At 29.6% G+C, this 14,103-nt stretch overlaps 1 protein-coding gene across 1 annotated transcript in view; it reads left to right on the top strand.

Moving 5' to 3' along the window:
- Window positions 1-14,103, top strand: part of LOC129908615 (four and a half LIM domains protein 2) — a 201,162-nt gene that overhangs the window by 48,864 nt on the left and 138,195 nt on the right. The window contains exon 2 of the mRNA XM_055985254.1: window positions 12,655-12,740. Within this exon, the coding sequence (XP_055841229.1) occupies window positions 12,655-12,740 (86 nt within the window). The remainder of the gene's footprint in view (window positions 1-12,654; window positions 12,741-14,103) is intronic.

The following is a 14,103-nucleotide window of genomic DNA, read 5'->3' as shown; positions in this document are numbered from 1 at the left end:
ACTTAAACGCTTTTGTATAGAAATTTTCCTTGAAATCGGGTTAATGTTGTACAAGATATTCAGAAACCAAAAAAACCGTTCTATGACAGGTACCTTTAGAAACGGTACAAAAAATATTTTTTTATTTCAAAAGTTGGCTCTTATGTGTAATACTGAACACAAACATTTTATTTAAAATCGTTAGAGCCGTTTTTGAAAAAAAATTAACTTTTCTATTTCCGTTATGTCGCAGGTACCGTTAGTTTTGGTCATAAAAAAAAAAAATTCAGTTTCCCCTCTAGGGAATCACCAAAAACTGCTAACTATCAAGTTTGAAGAAAATCAATTCACTCGTTTAGGCTGTAGCTCGAGGTATATGCAGACAGACAGTATTGCCGGACCCACTTTTTTGGCATTCTCCATCATCGTAATGTCCTGTAAAATTATTATCTCGAGTTCGATTTTTTCTACGAATCCTAAACTTGGCTTATTTTAGTACCTAATCGCAAGTAAAATCAGTATTGATTTAAAGAAGAACATTGTCGGAAAATTACAGGGTCTAATTGAAAAAGTTTCTTAGAATCGTTAAAAAATTTTATGTAAAAGATTAATTTTAATGTAAAATAAAAAGTATGAAATTTGGTCTTAGAAATTCATATAAATCATTTTAAATGTTTTTGCCCTATAAAAGAAGAAATAAAAAGTTATATTTTTTTTTTTCAAATAAAAAAAAAAAAAAAAATGGATTGTCATTCCATTCTTAAAAAATTATTATCTGAAACAAAATTTCAAAAAATTGATTTTCGACGAATAAAATTTTGAAATATGTTTTTAAGAACACAAAAAAAAATTTTTTATTTTAATATACATTTTCCCAAACACTTCTATATAAAAAATATTTTTTTTTTTATTATTTTTATTATTTGGCAAAGTTCTCAGTTTTTTTTTTAATAAAAATCGTTGAAGTCGTTTTCCATAAAAAAAAGCTTTTCTATTTTGGTGGTATGGCATGAACAGTTAATTTTCTTGTCCAACAATACATTTTAAATTTACTCTCCAGGCAATCGTCTAAAACTCATACATATCTACCGTCAAGACGAAGTATATTCTTTGAGCCTTGTGAAGGTTCACTTGTAGACGCTTTTTACTTGGAAATGGGCAATGCTTAAAATCAGAAACTTACTATTAAAATAATTCGACTTTTTGGAAGAGAATTTCCAAAGTACAAAGTCCAAAATAACTAAACTCTACTATATCATCTCCATGTTGATTGTGAACTATTGACAGTGTAAAACAAGTTAGCCCCTTGCAGTAAAAATTAACAAACATATTTAACATTAATAAAACATGAATTTTAAGCATTTTTAAAGAGTAAAATTTTGTTTAGTAGCACAATACTTCAACAAATCAAATTTTTTAAATAACTCGTTGTGTTGTAAATATTTCAATCTAATCAAATAGGTACTCAAAGCTGCGAAAATAATAGCTTGCACACATATTATCTACTTGGTTGACTTTGAGAGTTGTTTTAATTACTGCACTCACGGAATTCTGAAGGCAATTAATCATTATCATCAAATAATGGCAAAGTGTTTGATTTGTTGTTGTTTTTTTATTACCTAAATAGGTAATCACTTTAATTTCGTTCTGGGATTTACATATGTAGAAAGGTTTGCAATTCACATTTAATATTGTATCTCTAGGGAATATTGATGTTTTTATTTAAAATAAAAACGTCAGTTGATTTTTATTTTGTTGACGTCGATGTACAGTATTCTAAAACTTTAATTGCTGCCTTTAGCTGCGTACAAAATTTCATGTTTTTTTTTTGTTCCCAAAAGTAAATACTTATTTATTTTTTGTCAGGAAATTAAATTAACTTTGAACATGTAGTAGGCATATAAACATGGCAAATGTTTTGACTTGTTCAACAACTTGTACTTTTGCTGAATTTGAAAGTCACGAACGAAATGTTTAAATCGAACAAAACAGACAAAAAAAAAATTACAAAAACTGCCTAAAGCTATGAATTCGACTCGGCACATGATGTTAACATCTGCAATCGACAATTTGATTTTCTTTTACGTTGATACCTAAAAAAAAAGCCTCTAGCACAATCCAGTAACTAGCTTTAAATTTCCTCCAAAAAATATCTCCATTTTTCTGTTCCACAAACACACAATTTCAGCAGCCAAAAAATCAAATCAATAAAATGCCAACCGAAGCCAAGAATTAATTCTCTATTTAGGTGGAAACAAAAATTTTGTGTTCCATCTTCACTTTTATACTCTTATTCTGCTGGCACGTAGTAGCTAAGCCATATAATAATTTTAAATTCACCAGAAAGCCTCTCTGATGTGATGATGACGATGATGGTTGAAGAAATCTAAGTTTGTTTAAAAATCGCATCCTGTTCTGATTTGGAACCGATGCACAACACCATTGAGTCAGGGCATTCATTTCTTTTAGTGATGATGACTTATACCAAACGCTCTGCTCTGGCTGCCTGCACTGAGTGCAAACAAAAAGAAACAACAAAAATTGCAACGTTTTATTGTTAGTTGTAGAAGAGGTACGTACTCTGCACCCGAAGTATCTATCCCGCATGCAAAAAAATATCCCTACTTCAAGATAAGTTTGTTAAACTTGTATGAATGCAGTTTCTAGGACGATTGCATGAAAAAAAGACAATTAAGGTTGCCAGATGCGGTGGTTTTATGAAATCAAACTTTGGTAATTGAAAAAAGACGTTTGAAAAGATTTTATGTTATTGTGTGTTGGAAAATAATAAAAACTTCTAGCTTTTATATAAGCACAGTAACAGTACCTACCCTTAAATAACAAACTGTCCCACATAGGGGTATTTGACCCAAATATGTGATCAAAATTATTTGTTCGTATTTTCAAATGAAAAAGGTTCTTAATTAATTATGTCTTCTAGTTTTTGAGAAAATTGAAAAATAAAACAAATAAAAACAAAAAAAATATTTTGAAAAAAAAAAAAATCTGACAAAATAATTTTTCAATTTTCTCAAAAACTAGAAGAGATAGAAACATATAGTTTTCACCGTTCAATACGGAATCAATTGAGGCAGTTTTCTGTGTGAAAAATTTTTTATTAAAATTCAAAGTCTGGATATAAATAGTATAAAATGGGTTTTTAAAATTTTTTTTCGCCTATTTTTAACTTTGAAATCGATTATTTCAAAAACTATTGGTTATAATATATTGATTTAAAAATTAGAATTAAATGTACAATTTTGCCTTTCGGAGATGGTATCATTTATTTCTGTAAGTGTTGCCGTTGTTTTTTAATATTTTTTGTATGTTGATAATTTTTTTTAGAAAACTGCCCCTCCCACCTTAACGGGGGGAGATAGACCCCCTCCCAAAGAAAAAAATGTTTGCATTGAGCTCCTCTACAAAAACCCGTTATCAAATCCGGCGCCCAAGTTATCCTACTACGTGCCAAAAAAACATTTTTGTTCTATACCTAAAAGTTCGAATCTCTGTATCTGGGTTGAAATCGTAATTTTTTTTTCTAAGCCAATTTTAAACTGATTTTCATAAAAAATACCTCGTTTGATTTGGAAATAAATATTATTTTAGAATATATTTTTAAAAGAGCATGTTTCTATAAAAACATATACTTTAAATTGAGGTCGAAGTTGGGTAAATGACGAAAAAAATGGAATTTTTGATCTTTGACATCTTATAAATTCTATGTAGTTTAACTGAGTTACATGTTTTATACATTGTTGAAAAAGTATATTTATCTTCTATCAGAAACTAAAAAAAATCGAAAATAGGTAAAAATTTGACGAAGCTAGATTTTTTTCAATGGGTGAAGGTAAAAAAAAAACTCCAGATTTTGGGGGTGTTAGGGACTTTTTAAATACCGTTTCGTAATTAGTGCGACTAGCCCTACAAAACGTGATAGGTCTCCGCCCACGTATATTTTGAGTGTTACACCGTGTTAAATTATGTATTACTCAGTTTTTATGTGCCAATATTACTTTTTTTGTTAATTTTTCTTTTTCGGCTTTCGTGAAAAAACACTTTGGACTCTCAATTTAAATGATCAAAATTAAAAAAAGAAACTTGCTTAATTGAAAAAAAAATTTGCTTTAAATAAAGTATATATTAAAAGGCAAACAAAAATCTTCAAAATAAAAACAAAAACACTGGAAATCCATCTTATAAAAAAACCACCCTTACACAAAGTCCCACAAAAAAAAGTCGATCCGGCAAGCACTACGTTTTCACTTAGAATAAAAGAAACGGATCGACATCGATAATATAAAAACAATGCCTAAGAGCCTTTAAAATAGGTAGTAAAATTTGATTAATTTTTTTCTGTAGGTTTTAAATTCAAATAATTCTTCTCAAATATCATCCATTTTGTCGAAATCGAATAATTGTTTAACAATGTTTTAAGAGCAGGTAACACGGTCAGGAGGAAACTTCGTTCTTCATGATTTATGATTTTGATTAAAAATCATTTTTTTAACAAAGTATATCTTTTACTGAAAAGTTTTTATTTCAAAAAAATCCTTCTGTCCTTCTTTAGGACCGTTTTGAAAAATTAATTTTTTGATTAAAATCAAAAATAAAAAAAATTTTTTTTTAGAAAATTAAGATTTCGAAAATGAGGCAATGAAGTTAGAAGTTATTGATTGATGAATAAAACTAAATAGGTTTTTTGTTTTTCTAAAAACAATTTACTTAAAAAAATATGTAGTTTACGGTTCTAAAAGGATTAAAAAAATAAAATTTTCTGGAAAGATGCACTTCTTAGAAATCAAGCTGCATACTTTTTTTAAAGTTCTAAATTCGTTTAAATTGAGTGTCATGTCGTTCTTGTTCAAAATCGCACGTTCCTAAAACACCGCTGCTTCATCGAGCGTTTAATTGTGATGTTGTGTGTGTCCAACTAGTTCTATGCAATTAATTGAAGATAGTGCCTTCCTCGCTGCGCACTGTCAGCTTTAGAACAAGTTTGAAGGAATCACAAAATAATAAAACGCCCTGCCTTGAATAACCTATATTTTATAATTGCACTGCTTGCTTGTTTATTGTCCCGAGTTCAACCATCGCATACAAAAAAAAAAGATGTTTGGTCTCGACTTGAAATGCATATAAAATTTGCCTTAGTATGAAGAATTGGTTTGTAGTTTAAATGCTTTTTGAATATAATTTACTTTTCTCTTTGCTTCAGTGAATTATGTTGCTTGGGAAGAATGTCCTACTACAGCACCTATTTTTGCCAGTTTCTAGCTGTTTTGATGTGGTGATATTCTTTTATGTCATACGTAAAACACTACTTTCTACTAATTTTAGTCCTTAATTAATAATATTAATACAAAGTATTTGGTCAAAATATTAATCATAATTGAATGTTCAATGGCGACAACGTTTTCCAAATAATTTTTATCAATTCTCTGATTCTGTTGCCCTATAAATGACTCAACTGGCTTAAATTGTAATAAATATAAAAATCCCCATCTGGTTATCATGTCTCAATACAACAACAACAGCTAAAAACAAAAAATCTCATATATTCAGCACAAAGTGGTGTAGTATGGAAGACTGACTATGGAAGTATGTGTGATGGGCATAAAATGAAGGAAATCCAAAGAAAATACAATAATTCGTCTGGAACAATGCCAAACAACATCTCTATTCGAAACCAAGCGCCAGCGACACGGTTCACATGGGAGAAACGGCTAGGAACAATGTCCTTTAGCTGAAGCCTCTCATACATTCATTTTGTGTATTTGCCATGAATGGGTAGCAGTGTGGTATATTTTCATTCTTGATTCTACTTGTTTTTTGTGTTTTTTTTTTTTTTTTTTTTGTGTTGTGTCGTTTGTTATATTGTTTTTGTGCTGGTTGTTTTACTTTTTAATGGCGCTGTGTGCCATGTTGACGCCCTGCTGAATCTCCATTCTCTCGTTTTTCGAAACCCGAACCGCATTTATATCCTTCCTATATTTTCTGTTGCCCTGTACACCGCTACCGCATCGTCACCGTCTCACCACACCGCTACCGTTTACAGCTAACCAAGCCGTTCGTTCGTTTGAATTCGGGTAAGTGGAACAGAGTTTTTGAACTGTGAAGAGTGACGTCAGCATTTCTAAACTGAAGTGCATGTGGAATGTCCTATTGCACCTTAAGGGGATTCCTGATGATGTTATGTTTTGACCTCTTCCCCTTCATTTGGATCGATTACAGAATATGGCTACATAGAGTACCTACAGAGGTTTTGGTTTTTGTGTATATGTTAACGACATCAAATAAAAGGTGATTTGACACAAAAAGTGAACATTTTAGCCGGAAGATGGTGTGGCGCGGTGGCGGCGCGGCGGCAACGCTGGTCGCCGGAAAAGGGAAAAGTAGATAAAGCGAGAGTTCAAGTTGAAGAGTTTTTTAAAAACGGAAAGCCTAGAGACTTTTGCCACATTCAAAAGTCACATATGGGTGGTGGTAGTATGAGAAGTATATATGAAGACAAAGTTGCAAAAATTTGATAGTAAAAGATCGATTTTTGTCGCTAGCGCTAGCAGTGAAGATGAAAACGACAAGAGTGCTAGCTGCAAATTACGCTTCGCTCCATTTGTTCATTTTTGTTTGGTGCATTGCAGAGTTTATGTGTCAATGCAAAATGATATATTCAGCCGAAAATTGTGGTAACTCACATCGTGTGGTCGTTATGCTAATAGTTTGGAGATGGTTTTTTGTTCTTTGTATAAACTTATGAAACTGGGTTATAAAGTTTTTTTGGGAGAAAATATCGAAGAGTATTTCGAATAATGTGGAATTTTTATTGAGGTTTTTGGAAGTTAAAGAAGGGGATCGGATCTAGTGTGTGCATAGAAAATGAATGCATTCGAATGCAATATGACTAAATTGACCTTATTCAAATTTAGTGAGCCTATAATAGCAGAATGACAAATTGAATATTGAAGACAAATGTGGTTGACATCGCATTATTCAAAATGTTTGCAACCATAGACCTTTTTAAAATTAATAGTATGTATTTGATTATGCAAATTAATGACCTTCTTACAAAAGAAAAGGTGACTATATTCCTTTTTTATTTGAAATCATAATGATCGAATTTGAAACGAAAGAGCTGATGCAAAAACTTGAGAAAATATATTATTTAATTTTATGCTGTTTTGAGTTTGATTCAGTTTGAGTTTTATTTTATTCCATAAATAATTTGTTTTAATTTAAAAAATAACAAATATTACATTAGTGGAAACAGTTTAAAGATCAAATTTCGAATTAAAAAAAAAATGTTCTTCCTTTATTCGGCGGTGTCATGATCTCGGTGTTTCGCCGTATCTGCTTCACACTATGGATCCACCGTTTTGAATTGTTTCACTTCTGAGGTTAATTGAAAGCTCAAGTTTTTGTAATTGCTCGCAACACGAATTTTGTTTGGCTTACCTACTTCTTCTTAGTTCCCGGTCGTATCAGATATCTTTTATATTACCTTTTTGAGTGGGTTCTTAGTGTCTTTTCTGTGAACATGGCAATATCTACATATATGTAAAATAAAAAATGTTTTCTATAGAAAAAAAGTTACTTATACGCCACAGTGATTCGCTTATGCATAAAATATGAGTAGTTTAAAATTCTTCTTCGATCTTTAATTTTTAAATGTATAAATTGAATATAGAAACAAAGAACAACATGCGAAAATAGAAGTAATTAATGCTATAAATCTCCCCGAGTGATACAGGGAATTGGAGTTTTTGAAGTGACTTAGCAGAGATTGTAGCGTAAGTCGGAAACATCACTGACATGTACCTCAAAACTTCTCTTTACTTTCAAAAGTAAGTTCAAAAGTAAGTAAAAAGTAAGTTAAACAAATTTTCGAGTAAACCCACTTAAATGAAATATTTTTTAGTCGGTCATTTTTTAATATTTTCGCTACTTTTTTGAAAAGAAAAAAAAAACAGAGAAATATTTTTTTTTAATGGGAACAAAAAGCGGCATTTTGGGAATCTGAAACATTTAAATTTTCTCAATAAACATATACAAAATTAAAGTTTATTTTTTATCGTTTTGTCACTATTTTTACTTCTTCTGTGAAAATTTTACCAAAAACTGAATCATTGCGCTGTGGCTAAAGAAGTTAAAAAACTTTGAATTTATGACCTATTATCAACAGAAATGCATACAAAAATTGAAAAAGCATTTTTTTTTGTCAATGGTTATTATCATTTAAAATCAAAAACGTGATCCTTCAATTAAAAAAAAAAATCGATCGAATAAAACAAACAAAAAAACGGCTTGATGAAAAGACATATCAACATAACTCGTTGGTTTTCTCGATACTTCCAACTTGGAGCCTGATTATTCCAAAAACCACAAATAGCCCATTTTGTTTTGTTTTTTTTTTTTTCAAATTATTGCAAAAAAAATATTTTTTTTTTCAAAAACCGATTCTCCTTAATTTTGGTGTGCAATCAGCGAGCGGTTGCTGAGATATTGATGGTCAAAGACAAAAAAATACTTTTCCGTTCGAAAATCGATATCTCAGCGTCGAAATGTTCGCATCGAACTTAAAAAAGAGAAAATTTAAGCTGAACGAAAATGTAGATATTTTTTTTTTAGACCAGTAAAAAATTGGAAAAATTTATTTTTCGGTATTCAATAGTACTGAGTTTGACACGTACATAGCTTGAAAAAATGTTTTATTATAATTTATCAAAACTAGAAAGTTTGAGCTTTAAAACTTTTTTTTTTAAATTTCAGTGCCACCATTTTTAAGAGAAAAACAGTCACTTGAAAAACCTCTAAAAATTTGTAATTTTTTTTGTATCCCTTAATTTTGTTGCTAGTTCACATTAACTGATGAGCAAAACACGCCTACCAACTCAAAGAATAAGTGCACCGAGATTTCAGAAAGGTCTGCGTGAAGATCATTTTTTAAAACTTTGTGCCTAAGAACAGAAAAATCTTGTTTGTTTCGAAAAACTTTAAATTTTTGGAAAAATTGAGTAGTTTATTCGCCAAAAAGTCGTTCCGAAATCACTGTATATTCCCGACTTAGAATATCAATTGCCTTCCCTCTAGTTTTGCTTAACTTAATAGACTACACGGTGAACACCGGTTTGTGTCGAGATATAAGCTCATTCTGTACATTCTAAATTTTTGAAAATAATAAATTTTTAAAAAATATGTAGGTATTGTTCATATCATTTTAGGCTTACTTCACTAACTAATCCATATTTTATTTTGTTCTTTGAGAATTTTTAACTATTTTTTACTGATTTAAAGTTGTTGATAAAGAGCAGATTAAAATGTAAATTAAATAAAATGAACTCCATTTTTTCTTAGCAGTATTGCTTAGCCATCTTTAAATCATTAAATAAATTATTGCATTCAGCAACAACGAGGTACATTTGACTTGTCCAAAATTAAATTGCTAATCAAATTAAATCCTTTATATATTGGAAGGAAGCACCAACTTTCCATTCCTTCTAAGCAACTTAACTATTTCGTGCTCTCCCACACATTCCACAACTTTCATGTACTCCTTTGCCAAAGAAAGAACGGACGCCTTCTCAAATAAATGAAACATCTAATAAATTGGATTATACAGTGGCTTCATTCATACCAATTATCCAACTGAATGGAAAAACACATGCATTCAAATGAGACTAAATAATGTCATTTGGAAATATATAAAATTGGAGCCAGAAATGAAACTGCAAATGGAAATAACATTTTTGTTATTTTTTTTTTCTTTTGGGAATTTTATTTATTGAATGCAACAAATTTTTTTAGATTTTAGAATAGATATTGTGCCAGCAAAATGTTTATCTTGTTTAACCAAATGCGGCTGAATAGTTTTTCATTTTCTTATGAAAGTTTTGTTATTTTTTTTTTTAATTTTAAAAGAAAAACCCAAACAAACATGAGATGAAAATTTGTTTTTGCTATGTGGATATTTTTTTTGTTTGGTATTTTTTGTTTTTAATTTTTTAACAACTTCATAGGATGCAAAAATTGAATCACGTGTATTGTCCTTCTTCTTGTTCTTTGTTTTTTTTTTTTCATCTCTGTCCCTGGTGAAACTTTTTCGTTTGAATATTGAAAATGACAGCACGTATCCTTGAAGTTGTCACGAAACAACAAAACGAAAATAATATTCCAGTTTAGTATGCATGAGAAATATTAATTTGAATTAATTTAAATTTCTGCGGCATGATTTTAACTTTATTTGAGAAAACTTTTTTAGTTTGGCAACAAATTGTATGAAAATAATTTTTTTTAATTCAACTAATTTAAACAAAAATGAATTTAAACTGTTATAACCAACAATGGTTTCAAAGTTTCATTTGCAGTAAAGGTAAAGGCAATTCTGTCGTCGCTGTTAGGAAAAACCAGCATAGATCCAAAAATTACTTTCATGTATTAACGCATATATTTTACAAACCTCATATAGCAGAAGTCGAATACTAAAGAGCAGATAACAACCCACCAATGTCAACGATAGGATAAATAAGGCTAAAGAAAAGTGAATAATTTCGGCATTTAATTTGAAAAATTCAAAGTCAATGGAGAGAATTACTCATGGAGCAAGAATATCGACAGAATTCACCTATTTTAGACTCACAAGCAATTAAAGAAATGGAAAAAAAAATGGGTAGATGAATTTATAATGACGTCACATTGAGTGTTTCAATAGATAACTTTTTTGTTTTTTGAAGAATACATTATTCGAAAATCTTAAAGGCATCCCGAGACTATGCTCGTGCTAAAAATGAACCCTTAAAAAAATATTTAGGGTGACGGTGGAAATTTTGAACTTTCTTCTGAATTTTGTAAGTTGTCAATGAAAGGTCACAAAGGAAACATTTTAGCATTTTTCCACAAAAAATTTTAACTCTCTTCAAGAAGGCGTCAAACGTTTCGTTAAAATTTTACTTCAAAGCTAAAGTTCAACTTATCCTAAATTCGGATGATTTTAAGTGCTTTTTTTTTTTAAATGTAGGTAGGGATCTGGTCAAAATTCTGACTTCAAAATTCTGGTTTTCAAAATTCTGCTTTTTTCAAGAAAGTTCTGTTTTTCGAAATTCTGCTTTTTTATATTATGTCTTTTAAAATTCTGCTTTTTAAAATTCTGCTTTTCAAAATCCTGCCAGCATTTTTTTGAAGAAAAAAAAATTCTTTTAATTCAGTTTTTTTTTCATAGCATATGTGTTTACTAATCAAAAATACACCTCATTGATGTAATTTACGTTTGGCACTTTTCTAACTGCGTAGAAGATTGACTTTCTTATAACCCACATCTATATACCATTGAAAACTAATTAGAAACAATGTTATTGGGTTGTAAAAAAGTATTCCTTTTCCTATTCAATTTTTTGAATGTTAATTTTTATTTGATTAATTAAAAAAATTTCAATAATTATTTTTCCAAGATATGTATCATTAAAAACCTTTTCTCAATATTTTTAATTATATTGATTTATAAAAAAAATTAATATTACAAAAATTGACTTAGTACTCGTAAGTAATTAATTTAAAATTTTGCGAAATTTTCCGGGGTCAAAATTCTTTTGTCAAAATTCTATTTTTCAAAATTCAGCTTTTCATAAAAAAGCGCGCGCTTTTTAACATTTTCCAAACCCTTTTTTAATTTTTTGCAGAGTTTTGTAAAACAGAATTACGAAAAGCAGAATTTTGAAAAATAGAATTTTGACCCCAGCTAAATTTTGACCCCAACCTAAATACCTAAATAAAATTCGATTGAATTTTACGATTGAAAAGCCTCTGCTTGGAAGATCTCCCAATCTACTGCTCGTTGTGCAATTCAAAAAAAAAAAAAACAAAATCAAATTTTCAAAAACTTGATATTGAATTTTTTGAAATTTAAGTTTTAAGCCTTCATTAATAAAATTGCTACAAAATGTCATACGAATTTTATTTTAAAAATTATTTACAAAAAATTTTGAAGAAAAACGATTTTAAATTTTCTTATCCAAATGCATCGTAATATTGCATACTTTTTTTGGATTTCAAATTAATTTTATAGTTTTTTTTCTTGCCTAAATTTTTTTACTCAATTTACAAAATTTTCATAGGGAATATAAATTCTTAAAATCTTAAACAACTTTGACTTTTAGAGAAAGTTCGTGCGACCAAGTCGAGCAATTTATTTATAAACACAAATTACTTATTGTTTTTATTAGCTTTCAGCAAATTTTTTAAAATTTTCTGCCCAGACTGTAGTTCATCTATTTTTAGCCTTACAACTGACATTACATTTTTACTTTACACCACCTTACAAGTTCTTACCTAGCCCTTATTCATCTTGACAACCTTTTACAAAAAGTTAAACAAAAACCCATAATTATCCATCTACAATTAAAGTCTCTAGTCTTTATATGTTTGCATTTTTCATAAAAAAAAAAAAAAATAAATAGAAAACAACAACAAAAGAAATAAATTCAAACTCTTAGGCTAATTGGCTTTTATCCAACACTAATTTCTCTGACCACTTTATTAGATTACGTCAGATTGAAAAGATTAAATAAGAAGAGGGTGGGTGGGTTTGTCCCGGAGGAGGGGACACAACACTTAAAAACGGCTCAAGATTCTTAATCTAATCGTTTTATTTTTGTTTTTTCTTTTTCTTCCATTCTATTACAGGGCGTAATAATTAGAGAAGTTGACGAAGGTACTCGTTGTGAGGAATGCAAAGCAGACTGCACTGGATTTGTATCGCACGAATGGAGGTAAGTGAACATTTTTTTTTTTTATTTTTTACTAAATAAAACGGAAATAAAGGCTTTTCTATTTTCCCTTTTGTTTATGACATCCAAAATGGAATTTGGTGTCAACTTATTTTTTTGTCTTTTGTATTTCATGTAAAAGTTTTGAAAAGAAAAGTACTTTGAAGTTCATATTTCGGCATAACAGGATTCAGGATACTCAAAAAGACATTAAGGATGCAGCAATATATTGCTGGCATATTGCCCTTGGGTGTGTTTTTTTTTTTTTTTCATTTCTGTTTGTATTTGTAAGAGAAAACTGCAATGTTTTTGTTATGAGAGAAGAGGTCATTGAATTTAAATGGATTTGTTTGATTCTAGAAAATACTATTTTTTAGTAGGGGAGAGTGGGGCTAAATGTAACAGGGGTAAGAATTAACAGCTAAAAAAAGCGATGTTCCTTTCAATATTAAGAAACGCGTAAAGGAGAAAAATGCTCAATTTTTGCATATCTACCGGCACATTTTCTTTAGATGAAGATTAGACAACAGGGTGAGAAGTTACACTAGTGGTGCCCAAAAAATGCATGTTTGTAACTTTTTTTTTAAATTTTTTTTTTGGTCTACCTCTTTACCCGAAAAAGATAGAGTGCTAAGTGTTTTTTTGTTATATGCAACTGTGTTTTGGCTCAAATTGCGTGTATATGTTATGTCTATATCAGTTTCGCTTTTTTTTTAAATTGATTTTATGTGCCAAATTTCATGCTGGGGCTAGTTGTAACATTTTTCCGGGGCAAGTTGTACCATGTAAAAACCTACCTATACTGAAAAATTGTTTACCGAATATAATTAACAAATAACAACCCTGAATATGAATGCTTGTAATTGAATTTGTATTTATTTTGAAATTGGAAACACATTTTTGAACCACCACTTGAATTCATAAAGCTTATAAAACAATTTATGAATTCGAATAACTTTTATTTAAGACTACTGTCAAATTTTCTCTGGAAATCTTGGATTTTCTCCACTTTTTACAAATTTGCACCAAAATTTCATGACTGAGGTTTGTTTTTATTGTTATTAATTAAAAATAAATAAATATAAACAAATAAATGTATTTTTCTCTTATTTTTAGTTCTTGGTACAACCTACCCCGGTATGTGTTACACTTTGCCCCGTATGTGGGGTAAGTTGAAACAACACGATTTTTTTTTTGGAAGCTTTATTTTTCAACATTACCGTTATGTTTTGCTAAATTTTTATAATGGATCTTGGAGCTAAAACATGGGTCTTTAATTTAAAAAAGGTCTGGTTGACCCACTTTCAAATTTGTAGGAGAACCATCGATTTTAGAAAAAAGTGTTACATTTGGCCCCACTCTCCCC

The sequence above is a fragment of the Episyrphus balteatus genome, chromosome 2 (assembly GCF_945859705.1).
Source record: "Episyrphus balteatus chromosome 2, idEpiBalt1.1, whole genome shotgun sequence".
Taxonomy (NCBI): Eukaryota; Metazoa; Arthropoda; class Insecta; order Diptera; family Syrphidae; genus Episyrphus; species Episyrphus balteatus.
This window is presented reverse-complemented; position numbering and strand designations above follow the sequence as displayed.